Genomic DNA, 15,216 nt, shown 5'->3' on the forward strand with positions numbered 1-15,216 from the left:
CCCCTAGTGGCTTGTGTTGGGCAATTGCGCATAAACTGAGTCTGTTTCTTGCCCGGCCACGATAGGAAGCTCCCTTGCTGTGGGCGTGGCCAGCCTCAGGCTGCTGCTCTGCTATGGCAGGATGCCTGAGTGGGAACAGATGGGGGGGCTGTTCATCGCCATGAGGTGTCTCACAGCTGCTGCCCTGGGGGTTAGGGTGCCCAGAGTTCCCCAGGATTTCCAGCTGCTGGGCTAAGCATCCTGGGATGCTACCATCCAGCTGTGGGGTCCCTGTCCCTTTAAGACTTTCAAAAAGCACTTGCTTTTCTTTGTCCCAGGGGCACGGACTGCGGGGACCTGCTCACAGGTCTTACTGTCCTGTTTCCCCTACTATCCAGCACCCCACACCTGGGTGCGGATGGCTAGGGCTGGCTATTTAGCACTCCTGGGCTCCCTCTCCCGCCCCATTCTGACTCTCCTCCCGCTGGGAGCTGGGGTGAGGGGCGCTCGGGTCCCACTGGGCCAGGGCTTGTATCTTACTCCCTTCACGAGGCGCTGGGTTCTCGCGGGTGTGGAGGTGGTCTGGCTGTTGTCCTGTACCTTCTGGTGTCTCTTTTAGGGATAGTTGTATTTGTTGTATTTTCAAAAATATATGTTTTTGGGAGGAGATTCCCACTGTCGTACTCATGCCGCCATCTTGGCTCTGCCCCTTCTACGGTTTTATGTTTTTAATGCCTCATAACTACAGTATGTTTAACCTCCTTTGGAAGGGAGGAAACAATTATCAATGGAAAATTAACAAAACACTTTCAAATGTAAGGTAATGCATTTTAGTATGACACAACTATACTTCTTCAGCAGAGTTTCAAGGTTAAAAGAATATACTATAGGCGTATCTTGGAGATATTTTGAATTCATTTCCAGACAACCACAATAAAGTAAGTATTACAATAATGAAGTCAGGCAAATGAATCTTTTGGTTTTCCAGTACTTATAGAAGTTATGTTTACACTCTTCTGTAATCTTTAAAGTGTGCAATGCAGCAGCACTATGCCTTAATACAATGTATATATCTTAATTTAAAATATTACAAAAAATACTAACCATGATCTGAGCTTTCAATGACTCTTTTTGCTGGGTGGAGGGTCTAGCATCGATATTGGTTGGCGCTGACTGATCGGAGTGGTAAGCAAGGTGGGGTGGGGTAGGGTTGGCTGAAGGTGGGGATAGCTGTGGCAATTTCTTAAAATAAGGCAACAGTGAAGTTTGCCACATAGATGGATTTTTCCTTTCATGAATTATTTCTTTGTAGCATGTGATGCTGTTTGATAGCATTTTACCCAAAGCAAAACTTCTTTATAAACTGGAATCAATTCTCTCAAACTATGCTATTGCTTTATCAACTAAGTTTACATAATAATTTGAAATCCTTTGTTGCCTATTCAACAATCTTTACAGCACCTTCCCCAGGAGCAAATTTCATTTTAAGAATCCACTTTCTCTACTCATCCACAAGAAATCAGCTCCTCATCCATTAAAGTTTTATCATGAGTGTGCAGAAATTCAGTCATGTCTTCAGGCTCTACTTCTAATTCTAGTTCTCTTGCTATTTCTACTATATCTGCAGTGACTTTCCTCCATTGACGTCTTAAATCTTTCAAAGTCATCCATGAGGGTTGAAATCAAATTTTCCAAACTTCTATTAATATTGCTATTTTGACCTCCCATAAATTACAAATGTTCTTAATGGTATCTGGAATGATGGATCCTTTCCAAAGATTTTCAGTGTGCTTTTCCCAGATCCATTAGAGGAACATATGGTAACTATAGGCTTACAAAATGTGCTTCTTCACAATAAGACTTGAAAACTGAAATAACTCCTTGACCCCTGGGCTGCAGAATGGATGCTGTTACTAGGCATAAAAACAACATTCCTCTTGTTGTACATCTCCATCAGAGCTCTTATGTCAATGACCAGTAATACTCTGAAAGGCATCTTTTTTTTTTTTTTGCTTCAGTAAGTCTCAGTAGTGGGTTAAAGTGACTCAGTAAACCATGTTATGAATGTCATAAACAGATGTTCTATAATCCAGGTTTTGTTGTTCCATTTATACAGCACAGGCAGAATAGATATAGCACAATTCTTAAGGGCCCTAGGATTAGTAAATAAGCACTGGCTTCAACTTAAAGTCACCAGCTGCATTAGTCCCTAACAAAAGAGTCAGCCTGTTCTTTGAAGGTTTGAAGCCAGGCACTGACTTCTCCTCTCTAGCTATGAAAACCCTAGATGACATCTTCTTTTAATAGAAGTCTGTTACATCTACACTGAGAACCTATTGTTTAGTGTAGGCACCTTTATGAATTATCTTAGCTACATTTCCTGAGTAACTTGCCACAGCTTCTACATCAACGCTGCTGCTTCACCTCACACTTTCATGTTATGAAAATAGTTTCTTTCCTTAAACCTTGTGACCCAACTTCTGCTAGATTCATACTTTTCTTCTGTAGCTACCTCACCTCTCTCTACCTTTACACAACTGAAGAGAGCTAGGTCCTTGCTCTGGATTAGGCTTTGGCTTAAGGGAATATTGTGGCTGACCTATTCTTCTATCCACACCACTAAACTTTCTCCATATGAGCAATAAGGCTGGTTTGCTTTCTTATTATCTATGTGTTCTTCAGAGTAGCACTTTTAATTTAAGAACTTTTCCTTTGCATTCACAACTTGGCTAACTAGTTGGCTTAAGAGGCACAGCTCAGTGTTCAGCATGTCTTCCTCATTTAAGTTTAATCGTTTCTAATTTTTGATTGAAAGTGAAAGATAAGCAACTCTTCCTTTCACGTGAGCATATAAAGGCCATTGTAGGGTTTATTAACTGGCCTAATATCAATATGGTTGTATCTGAGAATAGGGAGGCCTGAGGAGAGGAAGAAAGATGGCAATAGTCAGTCAGTGGAGCAGTGAGAACACAAATAGCATTTATCGATTAAGTTGAGTGTCTTATATGGCCATGGTTTCTGGTACCCCAAAATAATTACAATAGTAACATCAAAGATCACTGATCACAGATCACCTTAACAAATATAATAATAGTGAAAAAGTCTGGAATATTTCAAAAATTACCAAAATGTGATACAGAGACCCATAATAAGCAAATGCTGCTGGGAAAAAGGCACCAATATACTTGCTTGATGTAGGGTTGCCCTAAACCAATTTTTAAAGAACACAGTATCTGCAGAGCACAGTAAAACAAAGTGTGCCTGTAATCTGAAAACATTTTGGCAACCTTTTTATTCAAGCTGCTCTTTATTCCCACTCCCAGAGAAGAAAACTGTAGTCTCTCTTTAATTGATTCTATTTGGAAAGAGGCTGCTTAAAGTCCATCAGAGCAACAGAGCCCAAGTCAAGAATCCCACCTTGTCTTATATTAAGACTATCAGCTTTTCCTTTTGATCTCTTTTTTGCACTTGAAATATCTAAAATTGATTTTTTTCCCAGTTGAACCAAGGTAGAGGAGGGGCAATGTCTTATTAAGAGAATCTTCATTCCCCCAGCATAAACCATCTTCTTTATTTATATACAAAGAAAATCTGTCCTTTGTTCTTGAGAAAATGTTTTCAGAAACTAACACTCTGGAAAGTTAATTAAATTGTAAGTAACACAGAAGAGAGAAAGAGAAAAGAAAAGATGATGATGACGAAACTTTCAGTGACTTCAGCAAAGAGTAAAGATGTTTGGTGATTAGCTCGCTCAAGATTAGCTGGCACAAATGGAACTCCATAAAAATGTAAGACAGGGACACCCTGGAGACTGGTCTTGCATGACTTTTGTTGTGCCTGAGAGGGAGACCATCACAGTACAAGAATTGTGGTAATAGAGTCACTGAACATTTTTCAGTTTAAGAAAAGTCACTGCTGGGATTAAATGTGCTGAAGAAAAAGGGTATTCATGTTCCACAAAAGGCAACAGAATATGGAGAATTCAAAATGATCCCTCCTCAAATGAGAAAAAAGTGAGAGGTGTGATTTTCAATCAGATAGTGAGACCCAGCCAGCTGCAATTCTGAAGGAAAAGCATCAATTTTAAAGTAGCCAAGTAAGGTAAAGATGAAAAATAAACAAAAGACTAAAAAGGAACATGATTATTTGATTCTATGTAATCCTGAGATTCCACAGCAACAGAGTTAAAAGACAAATGAGAGAAAATATGTGAGAAAATGAGTACTTTCCATTCCGATCTTAAAGAAAACTTTAGTGATTTCTTTTTTTAAATCTTATTATATTTTATTTTTGACCAGTTTTAGGTTCACAGCAGAAGTGAGGAAAAGGTACAGAAATTTTCCATATACCCTTGCCCTGACACATGTACAACTTCCCCCATTATCACCATCCCCCCCACACACAGGGTATCTCTGTTATAACCTATGAACCCACACTGATCCATCATAATCATCCAAAGTCCATAATTTACATTAAGATTCACTCTTGGTGTTATACATTCTATTGGTTCGAGCAAGTGCATAATGGCATGTATCCATCATTACAGTATCCTACATAGTGGTTTCACTGTCCTAAAAATTCTCTGTGCTCCAGCTATTCAGCCATCCTACCCACTAACTCCTGGTAACCACTGACCATTTTATTGTCTCCATTGTTTTACCTTTTCCATAATGTCATATAGTTGGAATCATACAGTATGCATGTAGCCTTTTCAGATTGACTTCTTTCAATTAACATGCATTTGAGTTTCCTCCTCCATTTAAGTTTAAGTTGTAATGACACACATCAATGCTGGGAAGCTAATGTCCTGACTCCATAGGAAAAGGACAAAAGAACTTCATGTATGAAGCCCTCCCAAAGTCTGCCCTACACATCGCTTTCTTTCACCAATTTTAATCTGTATCTTTTCCTTATAATAAACCATAACCATGAGTATGACAGCTTTCAATGAGTTTTGAGTCCTTTTAACAGACTAGGGTATCTGAAAGTGATTTTTAGAAACCCCCACATCTCAGTTATCACCATCTCAGTAATATTTCTTCTATTTAAAACATATAACTGCAAGTTCCTTCTTAGTGCACCATGGCACATAATCCTAATTTGCCTGATAATTACAGTAGTTCTAAACTCAGCGTGATTTTGTTCCTCGTGAGACACCTGGCAAGGTATGGGTACATGTTTGCTGGTCTCAAATGAGGACTGTTCCTTGGCATCTAACAAGCACTAGCCAAGGATGCTACTAAACATCCTAGAATGCACAGGGCAGCTGCCCACGACTACAACTTACCCAAACCAAAGTGTCAATAGTGTCAAATTTAAGAAACTTTGTATTAGACCCCTGAGAGTTGCTGGATGAACACCCAGATCTGAGAAAGCAACTGTAGAAATAGTGAGGAGACAGCACCCTGAATTCCAAAGGCCAGTGTTCAAAAGCCATATGCACAAAAGTCACTGTTGTCTGACAGTGAGCACACCTCTAAGCCTTTGGCCCTCAATTTCCTCACTTCTAAAACAAAACTAATAATAGGATTTACTCCACAAGATTATTTATGGAATAAATAAACCATCTATTAAAATGAATTAGCCAAGGATTTGGACCAAAGCAAGCAATGGCTGAATGTTCACTCTGTGCCGCTTACTCTTCCTTGTGTAATGAAAACCGTTTTTTAAAAAACAAGTTTTGCACTGACTGCAATACTGGTAAAAGCCAGGTTCACAAATCAGTTTTTCTTGATTTGCTGCAAACAGATAATTCCTTGATGTCTTAAATCTGAACTGCCAACAAATTAAATTTCTTTCTAGGCAAAATGTTTTTTCTACCTATCCCCTTTTTTTCCCCTCTTTGCTTTTGTCATCACCACAAATGGTGGCCTTTCTGTGTTTTCATTTTCTACAAAGACACAAAGTTTATATCACACATGAGAGTTACTATAGAGGCAATGACAAAAGAATATAAACCAAACAACCCAGAGATGACATTGCTGGGCAGTCAGCTGAACATAACCACCTGTTAAACTTAACCAATGGGCAAGCAAATTCCTCATATAGCACCATCACCCAAAAAATTACAAATTGGCCCACATTTGAAATCACTCAGGTCATACACCTATGCATGTTATACCTGAGAATTGAAAAGGTTTAATTTGTACCTTCTGTGTCTGTGTCTTCCATGACCTTCCATGTTAAAGTGAATTCCTCAAGCAAGAGATGTAACTTTTCCCTATGTCCCAAAACTTATCATGCCACCGGGCATGCTGCATGTGGTCATACATACCTCTTGAATGGATGGGAGAACAGAGAGGCAGATGGCCACATGGATAAAGAAGTACAGGAGCAAATGGAGGAACAAGTGAAAGGATGAACAAATGAATAATTTAAATAGTTCTTTCTTTAGCTTATAAGCAGCAGTACTACCAATGTGTGCTTGAACTTGCATAAAATATCAGGAACACAGCAAATATCCTACTTTATGGAAACCCTACTTAATCAGTCTCACTGGGCTATAATCAAGGTGCTAGGGCTGTGCTCCTTTTTGGAGGCTCTAGGGGAGGATTAGTGTCCTTCTTCATTTAGGCTATTAACAGAACTCAGTTCCTGGGGTTGAACTAATGACATCCCTGTTTACTTGTTGACTGTCCGCTGAGAGATGTTCCTGGGTTCTAGAGACACGCCTTGGCTGGCAGCTGCCTTTCTCCATCTTCAAAGCTAGTAACAGTGGGTCAAGTCCTATTACACTCAAGTATTTCATCCTGCTTTCATCTCATATCTCTGACCTGGCATGGAAAGGTTCTTCCCTTTCAAGTACATGTAAGAAGACTAGACAGAGCCCACCCTGTGTTCCAGTATACTCTCCATTTCAACATTAATACAGCAATCACATCTGCAAAGTTCCTCGTGTCATAGGTTCTGGGAATTAGGGTATGGATATCTTTGGGGGATTATTTTATGCCTACCACATGGTATAAGGAGAGAGATATAAATAAATGCAACACAACTGAGAGTTCAGAAACAAATCTTTATACTTAACATTCAACTGATTTTTGGCAATGGTGTCAAGCCAACTCATTGGGGAAAATACAGTTTATTCAAAAATTAATGCTGAGACAATTGCAAAAAGATGAGCTTAGACACTCACCTTACAACATATATAAAAGTGGACTCAAAATGGATCACAAATTTAAGTGGAAGAGCTAAAAATTATAAAACCTTTAGAAGAAAATGGAGGAGAAAATCTTTGAGACCTAGTTATGGTCTTAGATATGACCCAAAACACAGTCCAAAAAAGAAAAAGCTGATAAGTTAGACCTCATTACAATTCTAAGCCTTGGCACTTACAACAGGACCATTAGAAAAAAGAAATAACCATCAACAGTCTGGGAGAAAATAATTTGCAAAAAACTATCCAACAAATAATTTGTCTCCAGAATTTATGAATAACAGTTATGACTCAATAAGAAGATAAAATCCAATAAAAAATGGGCAAGATATGACCAATTTACCAAAGAATTTAGATCAATGGCTAATATATGAAAATATGCTCAATATCATGTCAGTAGGAATATGCAAATTAAAATCAGAAAACTAACATTCCATACTTACTAGAATAATTATGATGTAAGAAACAGAAAGTAACAAGTATCAGATAGATATTTAAAAACAGAAAACTTCCTACATCGCTTATAGGATGTAAAATAGTGCACTTATTTGAAAAAGAGTTTGATAGTTTATCAGAAAGCTAAACATAGAATTACCATATGACTCATGAATTCAATACCAGTTATCTACCAAGAGAAATGAAAATATATGTCCACCCAAGGACTTACACGAGCATTATCAATAATAACCTCAAATTGGGAATGATCTAAATGTCTATCAATTAGTGAATGGACAAACAAATGTACCATTATCCATACAATGAAACACTATTGAGCAATACATAGGAAACAACTACTGAGAACTGCTGTCAAGGACAAACCTCAAAAACATTATGCTAAGAAAAAGAAACCAGACACAAAAGGCCAGATGGCACATGATCACATTTATAATGACATGTCCAAAAAGAGAAAACTTAAGAGAAAGAAAGTAGATTGGGGTTGCCTAAGGCTGGGAGTGGGAATGAGGGAGGATTAACCATAAGGGGGCATGAGGAGTCCTACTGGGGGGCATAATGTTCTAAAATTAATTGATCATGAGGGTTGCACAACTGAACAAAGTTACTAAAAGGCATCACACTGTATACTTGAAATGGGTAAACTGTGATAGGTAAGATGTTTTTCCAAAGAGTTGCTTAAAAAGTAATTTATAAAAAAGAGCAGCCAAAATATCCACAAGGAGCATCTGATCTGGGAAAACTATCTAAATTATGCCACTAACACTGACCTTAAGAATAAAAGAACTTAATTTCACCCCGAACAGATCTGAAGAAAATGAATGACATAAAGTGAGCTGCCAAGTGGAATCTGGGCATCTGTTCTCCAGGTCTATGATGAACGGAGCTAGAGTAACGGGCATTTCCCATCAGAGCACACTCTCTTCACACAGAACACAGGAACCTCCACAGAGAGGGCTTAAAGGGTCTCCACCTCCACAGATATCCAAGTCCTTTTTGTCCTGGCTTTCTGGATAATTACACAGACTGGATATACTGGAAGAAATATGTTCCCTTGCTATTTTGATACCAAAATTTGTGTGGATGTGACTCTATGTAAACATAATTATCCACCAATCAACAGAGTGGTGACAGAGAACAGACCTTCTCACCATAGGGCTCCTCAAGAAGTCACAGATCAAATTCTATCTGCCTGACAGTTTCACTGAGTTTGCAGAATGTTGTTTGTACATACCCAGAGACTCTCTCTGAAGGAAGAGACGAATTATGCTGTCATATTGTTTAGAAAAAGCAAAACACAAAACATTTCACGTGGGCTAGTAATCTGTAATTATTGGCAGAAAAAAAGGTGGACTTAATGGAATTTTCCTGGTTCAGAATTGAACAGTTTTAATAAGTATTTCCTATTCACAAATGTGTTGAAACATTCTCTGCTTTAAATAGCAAATAGATGAATTTAGATAAATATATTTAAATTCCCAGAGCAATCTTGAGAAGTTGCAACAGTTTAGGAAAATGTCAAGAAACACCCTCTGCTTGAGAAAACTGCTCTGGTATGTAGGATGGAGATCATCTCAAGGAAAAAATAGAAACTTCCTCAAAGAAACTTACTGAGCACCACATTTTTCCCAACTGTTGATTTTAGAGAATTTCACTTCAGTGTTACTTCCACTCTGCCAACTAAACATAAATATCTCAGATCAAATAGGTTGGAGGGAAAAGCAAGTACACTGAAAAGAGAAAACACTACAGGCTTATTTCATTCACAGTTTGAACACTTCCAATTCTCACTAAGGATGGATAACCGAATTGTTGAAATGAACTTTTACTGTCAATACCAAAACAGTGATTTAAAGACAAAGTTCAAAATGGATCAGCCACCTGAGTGTAAACAACTCTACAGGTTAACCTGACCAACCTTAATGACCTAAGTAAAGAATTAAGTTAAACTAGGGCAGTTAAGAGTAAAGTTCACTTTGCAATAAAAATAAGCTAACGCAAGGGGAATTACATATTCATACAGGAGAACTTTACAGAAGAATCATAAAAGACCCCATGCTGAGCATAAAATAAGCCAAAGAAGTAGTACTTCCCTGAGATGTCCAAAGTCATGGTGAAGTCATAAATAAAGTGATCTTTAAGAATATAATGTATTGGTTAATAAGTTTAAGTAGAATCATGAGATAGAAAAAAAGAACTGGACTTACTGAAAGAATTAGACTAAGTGAAAAAAATAATAAATGACAAGTGAGAAGAACATTTAGTTTAAACACTAAGTTTTCATAGCAACTAAAAGCTAAGTAAAAGCCCTGTCATTGTTATGAAGCAGAGACTTAAAACTGGTAGCATATCAACTAGTGGAGACCTAACAATGTTTTTTTTAAATGCTCAGGGCAAAAATCTGACAGCCAAAGAAACTATATCAGAGCCTCTGTCTTGACTGGATCTTACTCTTCAAGTAATGGCAGGAATTGGAAGCGAGGGGACAGAAGCCCTTGAAAGTTTCATAAAGTGTATTACAACTAGGGCAGCTAAGTGCATCTCTATTCCAGAGGGGCAACCACATTATAGTTTAGCCAGCCATTATGCTAGATACTGTACCTGCACTTTCTCTTTTAGTTTTATCTTACTGAGTAACAGAATCAAGTCTCCATTTGCCCAAAGAACTAAATGCCAAGAAGAATGAAGGGTAGTCTCTTTAGTTCTTAATCTTAACAATAGGAGGAAGGAAGGGAAAGGCTTATTATACATCAGGAGCAAAATGAAGAAAGCTTGGTGAGGACAGGATGGGGGAAGGTGAGGAGGTTATTAGGTGTCTTCCTTTCTCTGTGGGCTTTTCTCTCAATTTGGTCATAAAATACCATATTAAAATCCTATTACTTCAAAAATCATAAGTCCACTTTTCATTAACTACACATTGCATAAAGAATAGTATAAATTCAATAATATAATCAATATATACTAATATATATTTCATATATTAATAGATGAAATATTTCTATTTATGCTTATATATTATACTTACATATTGAATATATACTTTGTATAAAAGTTTAACATATATATATACAGTAAAATAAAGGAAAATTTATATACATATGTATGTAGTAATTTAAAAAGCTATTTTTATATCCAAGAGGTAAAGAAATTATGGAACCCAATTAATAACAAAGGGCTGTGCCTGCTGAAATTACCTAGTAAATATTTTGACAAAATACTGATAAAAATGTATGTTTTCAAAGTGTTTTAGATTGGCTTATCTGTAAAAAACAAGAGCATATTTCTCAAAAGCATATGCCAAGTGTACTCTGTATTTGAGGATGGAGTCTCAGAGAAGCCAGGATCGGGGAGCAGGACAGCAAGGCAGGCAGGAAGGAAAGGCATACAAAGTGGCACGTCGCTAGGGCGGCCAGAGCTTCAGCTGGTTGGTTGGTTATGGAGGACAGAATGTCTTCACGGGAGACATAGAAGAGGGGAAAATACAGGGAGGAAAGACAAGGTACAGAATTTACCTGCAGACTTTTTGTCTTGTTTCCTCTTCCTCCCAGATCAGAGTTTGCCACAAATTGATGGGAGGATCCTGAGCCTCATAGGACATGAAGGGTGACCACCCAGAGCCACAATGTGGGGGACACAAAGGGGAGACTACAGCACTGTGTGGGGGTTCTGGAGCACCTGGCTAAACTGGGGTTCATCCCAAGTAATTTCTAGGATTTTATATTTTCCAAAGACCAACATTTATATCATGAAATCCTAATTTCCCCCTCAGAATTAGAAATTTCAGTATATTATATGCCATATCAGAATTTATTTTAAAATAAAGCTTAAAATAAAGTTGTTTCATTTCCTCATTAATAAATCTTTTTACAATTGAGTTTCTAGTAGGACAAAGGGTTCAAGTTCACAATTTATAAATCATGGCAAAATGAGGCAATTACGAGATTAAGAGTAGGAGAATTTAGAATGTCAAGTGGCATTAATTTAAGTGAAGAATAAGTTCTCTACACCTAATTTAATTAATGCCAACTTCTTGTAGATCTTTGTTTTTCTGCAAATAAACCTGAAATTGGATGAGACTCGTATAGTAATAATAGTCTAATAACCTGCCCTTCAGAACTACAGGTTTTATTTCTCATCACTTATCACTCACACTGTGTGCAGTATAAAATCAAGGTGGAGGGGGGGAGGTAAATCCAAACAGATTTTAATGAGCTTATGGCACCTAAATCACAAACCAAGATACCTCCAAATAGGGCTCTTTGGCCTGGCTTCTCTTCCTACCTGATAGGAAAATGTTCTGGGAGTACAATGCTATTCTAAGCTGGATATTAATTCCCCTAGATACAGCACTTAAAGGTTTCAAACACATGCAGTACTGGGAAATGGAATCCATGTGAATTGTTCACCAGATAAAAATATCATCCTTGAAAAATTCTTAGTACTTAAAAAAAAATTAAGTTAGTACTTAAAAAAAAACTTGTTCATAAGAGAAGACATGACAGTGAGTAGCAAGTAAAGCAGTACTTATTACTCTGAGATAAACAGACATATTACAAATATTTAAGTAACAGGTGTCAGTCAATATAACACCATAAGACTTTAAAAATTCAGGTTCATGAAAGAGTCAGCATAAAGAAAAAAAAGAAAGAGAGAAATGACAAATCATCTAACAAGAATATACAAACTGCAATATATTGGATGTTTTATAATTTTGCACAACCTATTTTATTTAATCCTTATTTAATTTCAATGCTACTATACTAGTATCTTCTAAGAGTTTTTAAAAAATCAAACTTCACAGAATAAAGCCCACCAAGTAAACACTCCTTATTATGTTGATTTGTTTCAGCATACTCAGGATGAGAGCACAGAGAAAGCATGCATCAGGATCTGTTGCCATTTCTACTTTATTCATTTTCGTATCACAGACAGAAACAGTAAACCTACACCTGAACCAGGTGCCTGACTTTTCTAGCAGGATCACCATGTCTTTGTTCTGGATAGTACACTAGTTAAGAGCACAAGCTTGATAGTCATCAGAACTTTAATTTCAATTATTAGGTGCTGGTCTTGGCTAAGCTCTTAATTTCCTCATTGCAAAATGGGTGTTGTAGAAATCTGTTTAGAAATCTCACTTCACAGGGCTGGGACAAGGGTTAAATGAAACAATGAAAGTAAGAACAGCACAGTATCTGGCAAGTGGGAAGTACTGTAGCTACTTTCACCAGGAGGTGACTCCGTCTGGAACAGAAGCTTCCCCCCTAGGCTAACCAGGAAAGAGCACTATTTTTACAATTTAAAGACCAAGATTTGAATGTCAAATCCGTAAAATTTATTTGCAGTCACTGTCTGGTTGACTCATTCGGTGGCTCCCCAAAAGATACACCCAGTTAACCTGTGAATTTGACCTTACTTTGGAAAAGGGTCTTTGTACTAAGGTAAGGATCTCCAAATGAGTCCATCCTGGATTATGCAAGTGGGCCCTAAATCCAATGACATGTGTTCTTACAAGAGAAAGGCAGAGAGAGATTTAAGGCACAAAGGAACAGAAGTGAAAGCAAGACAGAGGCACAGATTGCCTCAGAAGTGACGTATCTATAATCCAAGGAACACCAAGGACTGCTGGCAGCCACAAGAAGCTAGGAGAGCAGCACAGAACAGAATTTCCCTCAGTCCCTTCAGAAAGAACCAACCCTGTCAACACCTTGACTCTGAACTCCTGGCCTCCAGAATTGAGAAAAAAATCAATTGTGGTTGTTTTAAGCTGCCCACATTTTGGGATAATTTGTTATGAAAGCCTTAGGAAACCAATAAAGGCCCCGGTGCATTTTTTTCCAAAATGTGTCCTCATCAGATTGCATGGACGCAAATGATATTCAAGAAGGTATCTAGTATGATCATGATAGATGCACATGGAAGACCCTCAATAAAAGTTAGCTGTCCTTCTTCCACGCGCTCTCAGTCCGGGCCACACTTTAAGTCAGGGCTCCCAAAACATCTGTTGCATAGAAGACCAACTATTTTCAAAGAGGGAAATAAGTAAATTATCCATGGCCACCGCAATATAGATTAAGCCCTTTCCCTAACCATAAGACCACTATGCCATCTTTTCCTACTCATTCTTAGTCCTTTATTTCCCTACAGTGCTTCTTCATTAACCACTGTCTAAACCTGCGGCCTCCCCACTTGACTCACCATCTACATTTTCAGCCTTCTGGTTGTCTGCATTCCTGTATTTGGCCCACAGCTTGGTTGGACCCTGTTTTTTCCCTGGAAGATAATAAAATATTTAATTTTTCCATTACTTTATAGATTTTTTTTAGAGTTTTATATTCATTAAATTTCCCTTCATTTTCACTACACCATGCAAAGGAGACAGATTCTTTAACTAATAACAGGACTTTGTCAAGTCAGAAGCACCAAAAGAAGCAGAAATGCAACAAAAATTGAGATTATCACTCCTAAATCCATGTTTTATTTTGTATTCAACTGTTATACAGACACAGCATTTGCTAAAATAAAATCCAATAAATGTCTAATGCAAAAAAATTATGTGGCCCCTTAAAGATGAAAAAAATTAGAAAAAACTAGTTCTCCAGAACATTATAAAATATGCTGGACAAAGAGGAGAAATGGCACATAGACAAAGCAGACATCAATACACAAAAGAGATTTGGGTTAAAAAAAAGTCCAGCAGAACAGCACAAGGAAGCAAGCAGACTCATACAGGGAAACAGCAACTCCTTATTTTTGAGAACAGACTTTGGAAAAATGTCTATAGATTGGGTAAATGGGGGGACCGGATCATGGTCATTAACAAGACCAAATTGTGAAATTCCTTTCACTAAAGAAGAAGCCATTAAAGATATGCACACCTTTACATATGCTGTTTTGTGTGCTGGCTACAATATACAACAGGCTATCAACATCCTCAAAGAGCTTACAACCTAGAGTCATAGGTACAAAGAATTACAATATGCAGTATATGGCTAAGTCTCATATATAATAATAACATAATACACTCTATAACATGAAACTGCTTGCTATATTGGGTTTCTATCAGAATCAGTGCTGGTCTCCAAAAGATAGTGGGCATCCTCGTAAAACTCAATAATGAATGGCAATATACAACTTTGGAGAAGACTTGGGGAAACAAGCACACAAATTCACACTGAGGAAGAGTGACTCAATCGTCACTTGACTAAGAGTATACATTGGTGATACAACCTTTCAAGGGCAATTAAGCCTCCAAAGACTTAAAGTCATATACTCAGCAACCAGCAATTCTACTTGTATAACACTAATCACTTGAGTGAACAAGGATATATGGACTAAGGATGTTCATGGTAGGTTACTTATAATACAGGAGAAATGCAGTCATCCTAATGTCTAAGAAAACATATTTGGTTAAATAAGATAAAGTGGAGCAAATAATGGCTTTGTATATATTTATGGTATAGAGCTCTGTTCCTTGACAAATAAAGATGCCTTACACAAAATAGGTAGGTACAACATAAGCCACATTTTGTGGCTCTGTGTATGCACTTACACGTTTGCACATAAGTCTGGAAGGCCATGAATCACACTGACAACAGTGGAAATATCTGGGTGGGATGATTCCAAGTGAT

General features: G+C 37.6%; 1 protein-coding gene across 5 annotated transcripts in view; it reads right to left on the bottom strand.

Moving 5' to 3' along the window:
- The window catches only part of SUCLG2 (succinate-CoA ligase GDP-forming subunit beta), a 578,416-nt gene that overhangs the window by 470,060 nt on the left and 93,140 nt on the right, over positions 1-15,216 (bottom strand). For 3 of the 5 annotated variants that reach the window (XM_073230874.1, XM_073230876.1, XM_037019317.2), the window contains exon 3: positions 13,784-13,858. The exons of the other annotated variants lie outside the window; for them this stretch is intronic. In XM_073230874.1, coding sequence (XP_073086975.1) covers positions 13,784-13,858 — 75 coding nt within the window. The remainder of the gene's footprint in view (positions 1-13,783; positions 13,859-15,216) is intronic. 5 annotated transcript variants of the gene reach the window in all.

Source organism: Manis javanica, chromosome 3 (genome assembly GCF_040802235.1).
Source record: "Manis javanica isolate MJ-LG chromosome 3, MJ_LKY, whole genome shotgun sequence".
NCBI lineage: Eukaryota > Metazoa > Chordata > Mammalia > Pholidota > Manidae > Manis > Manis javanica.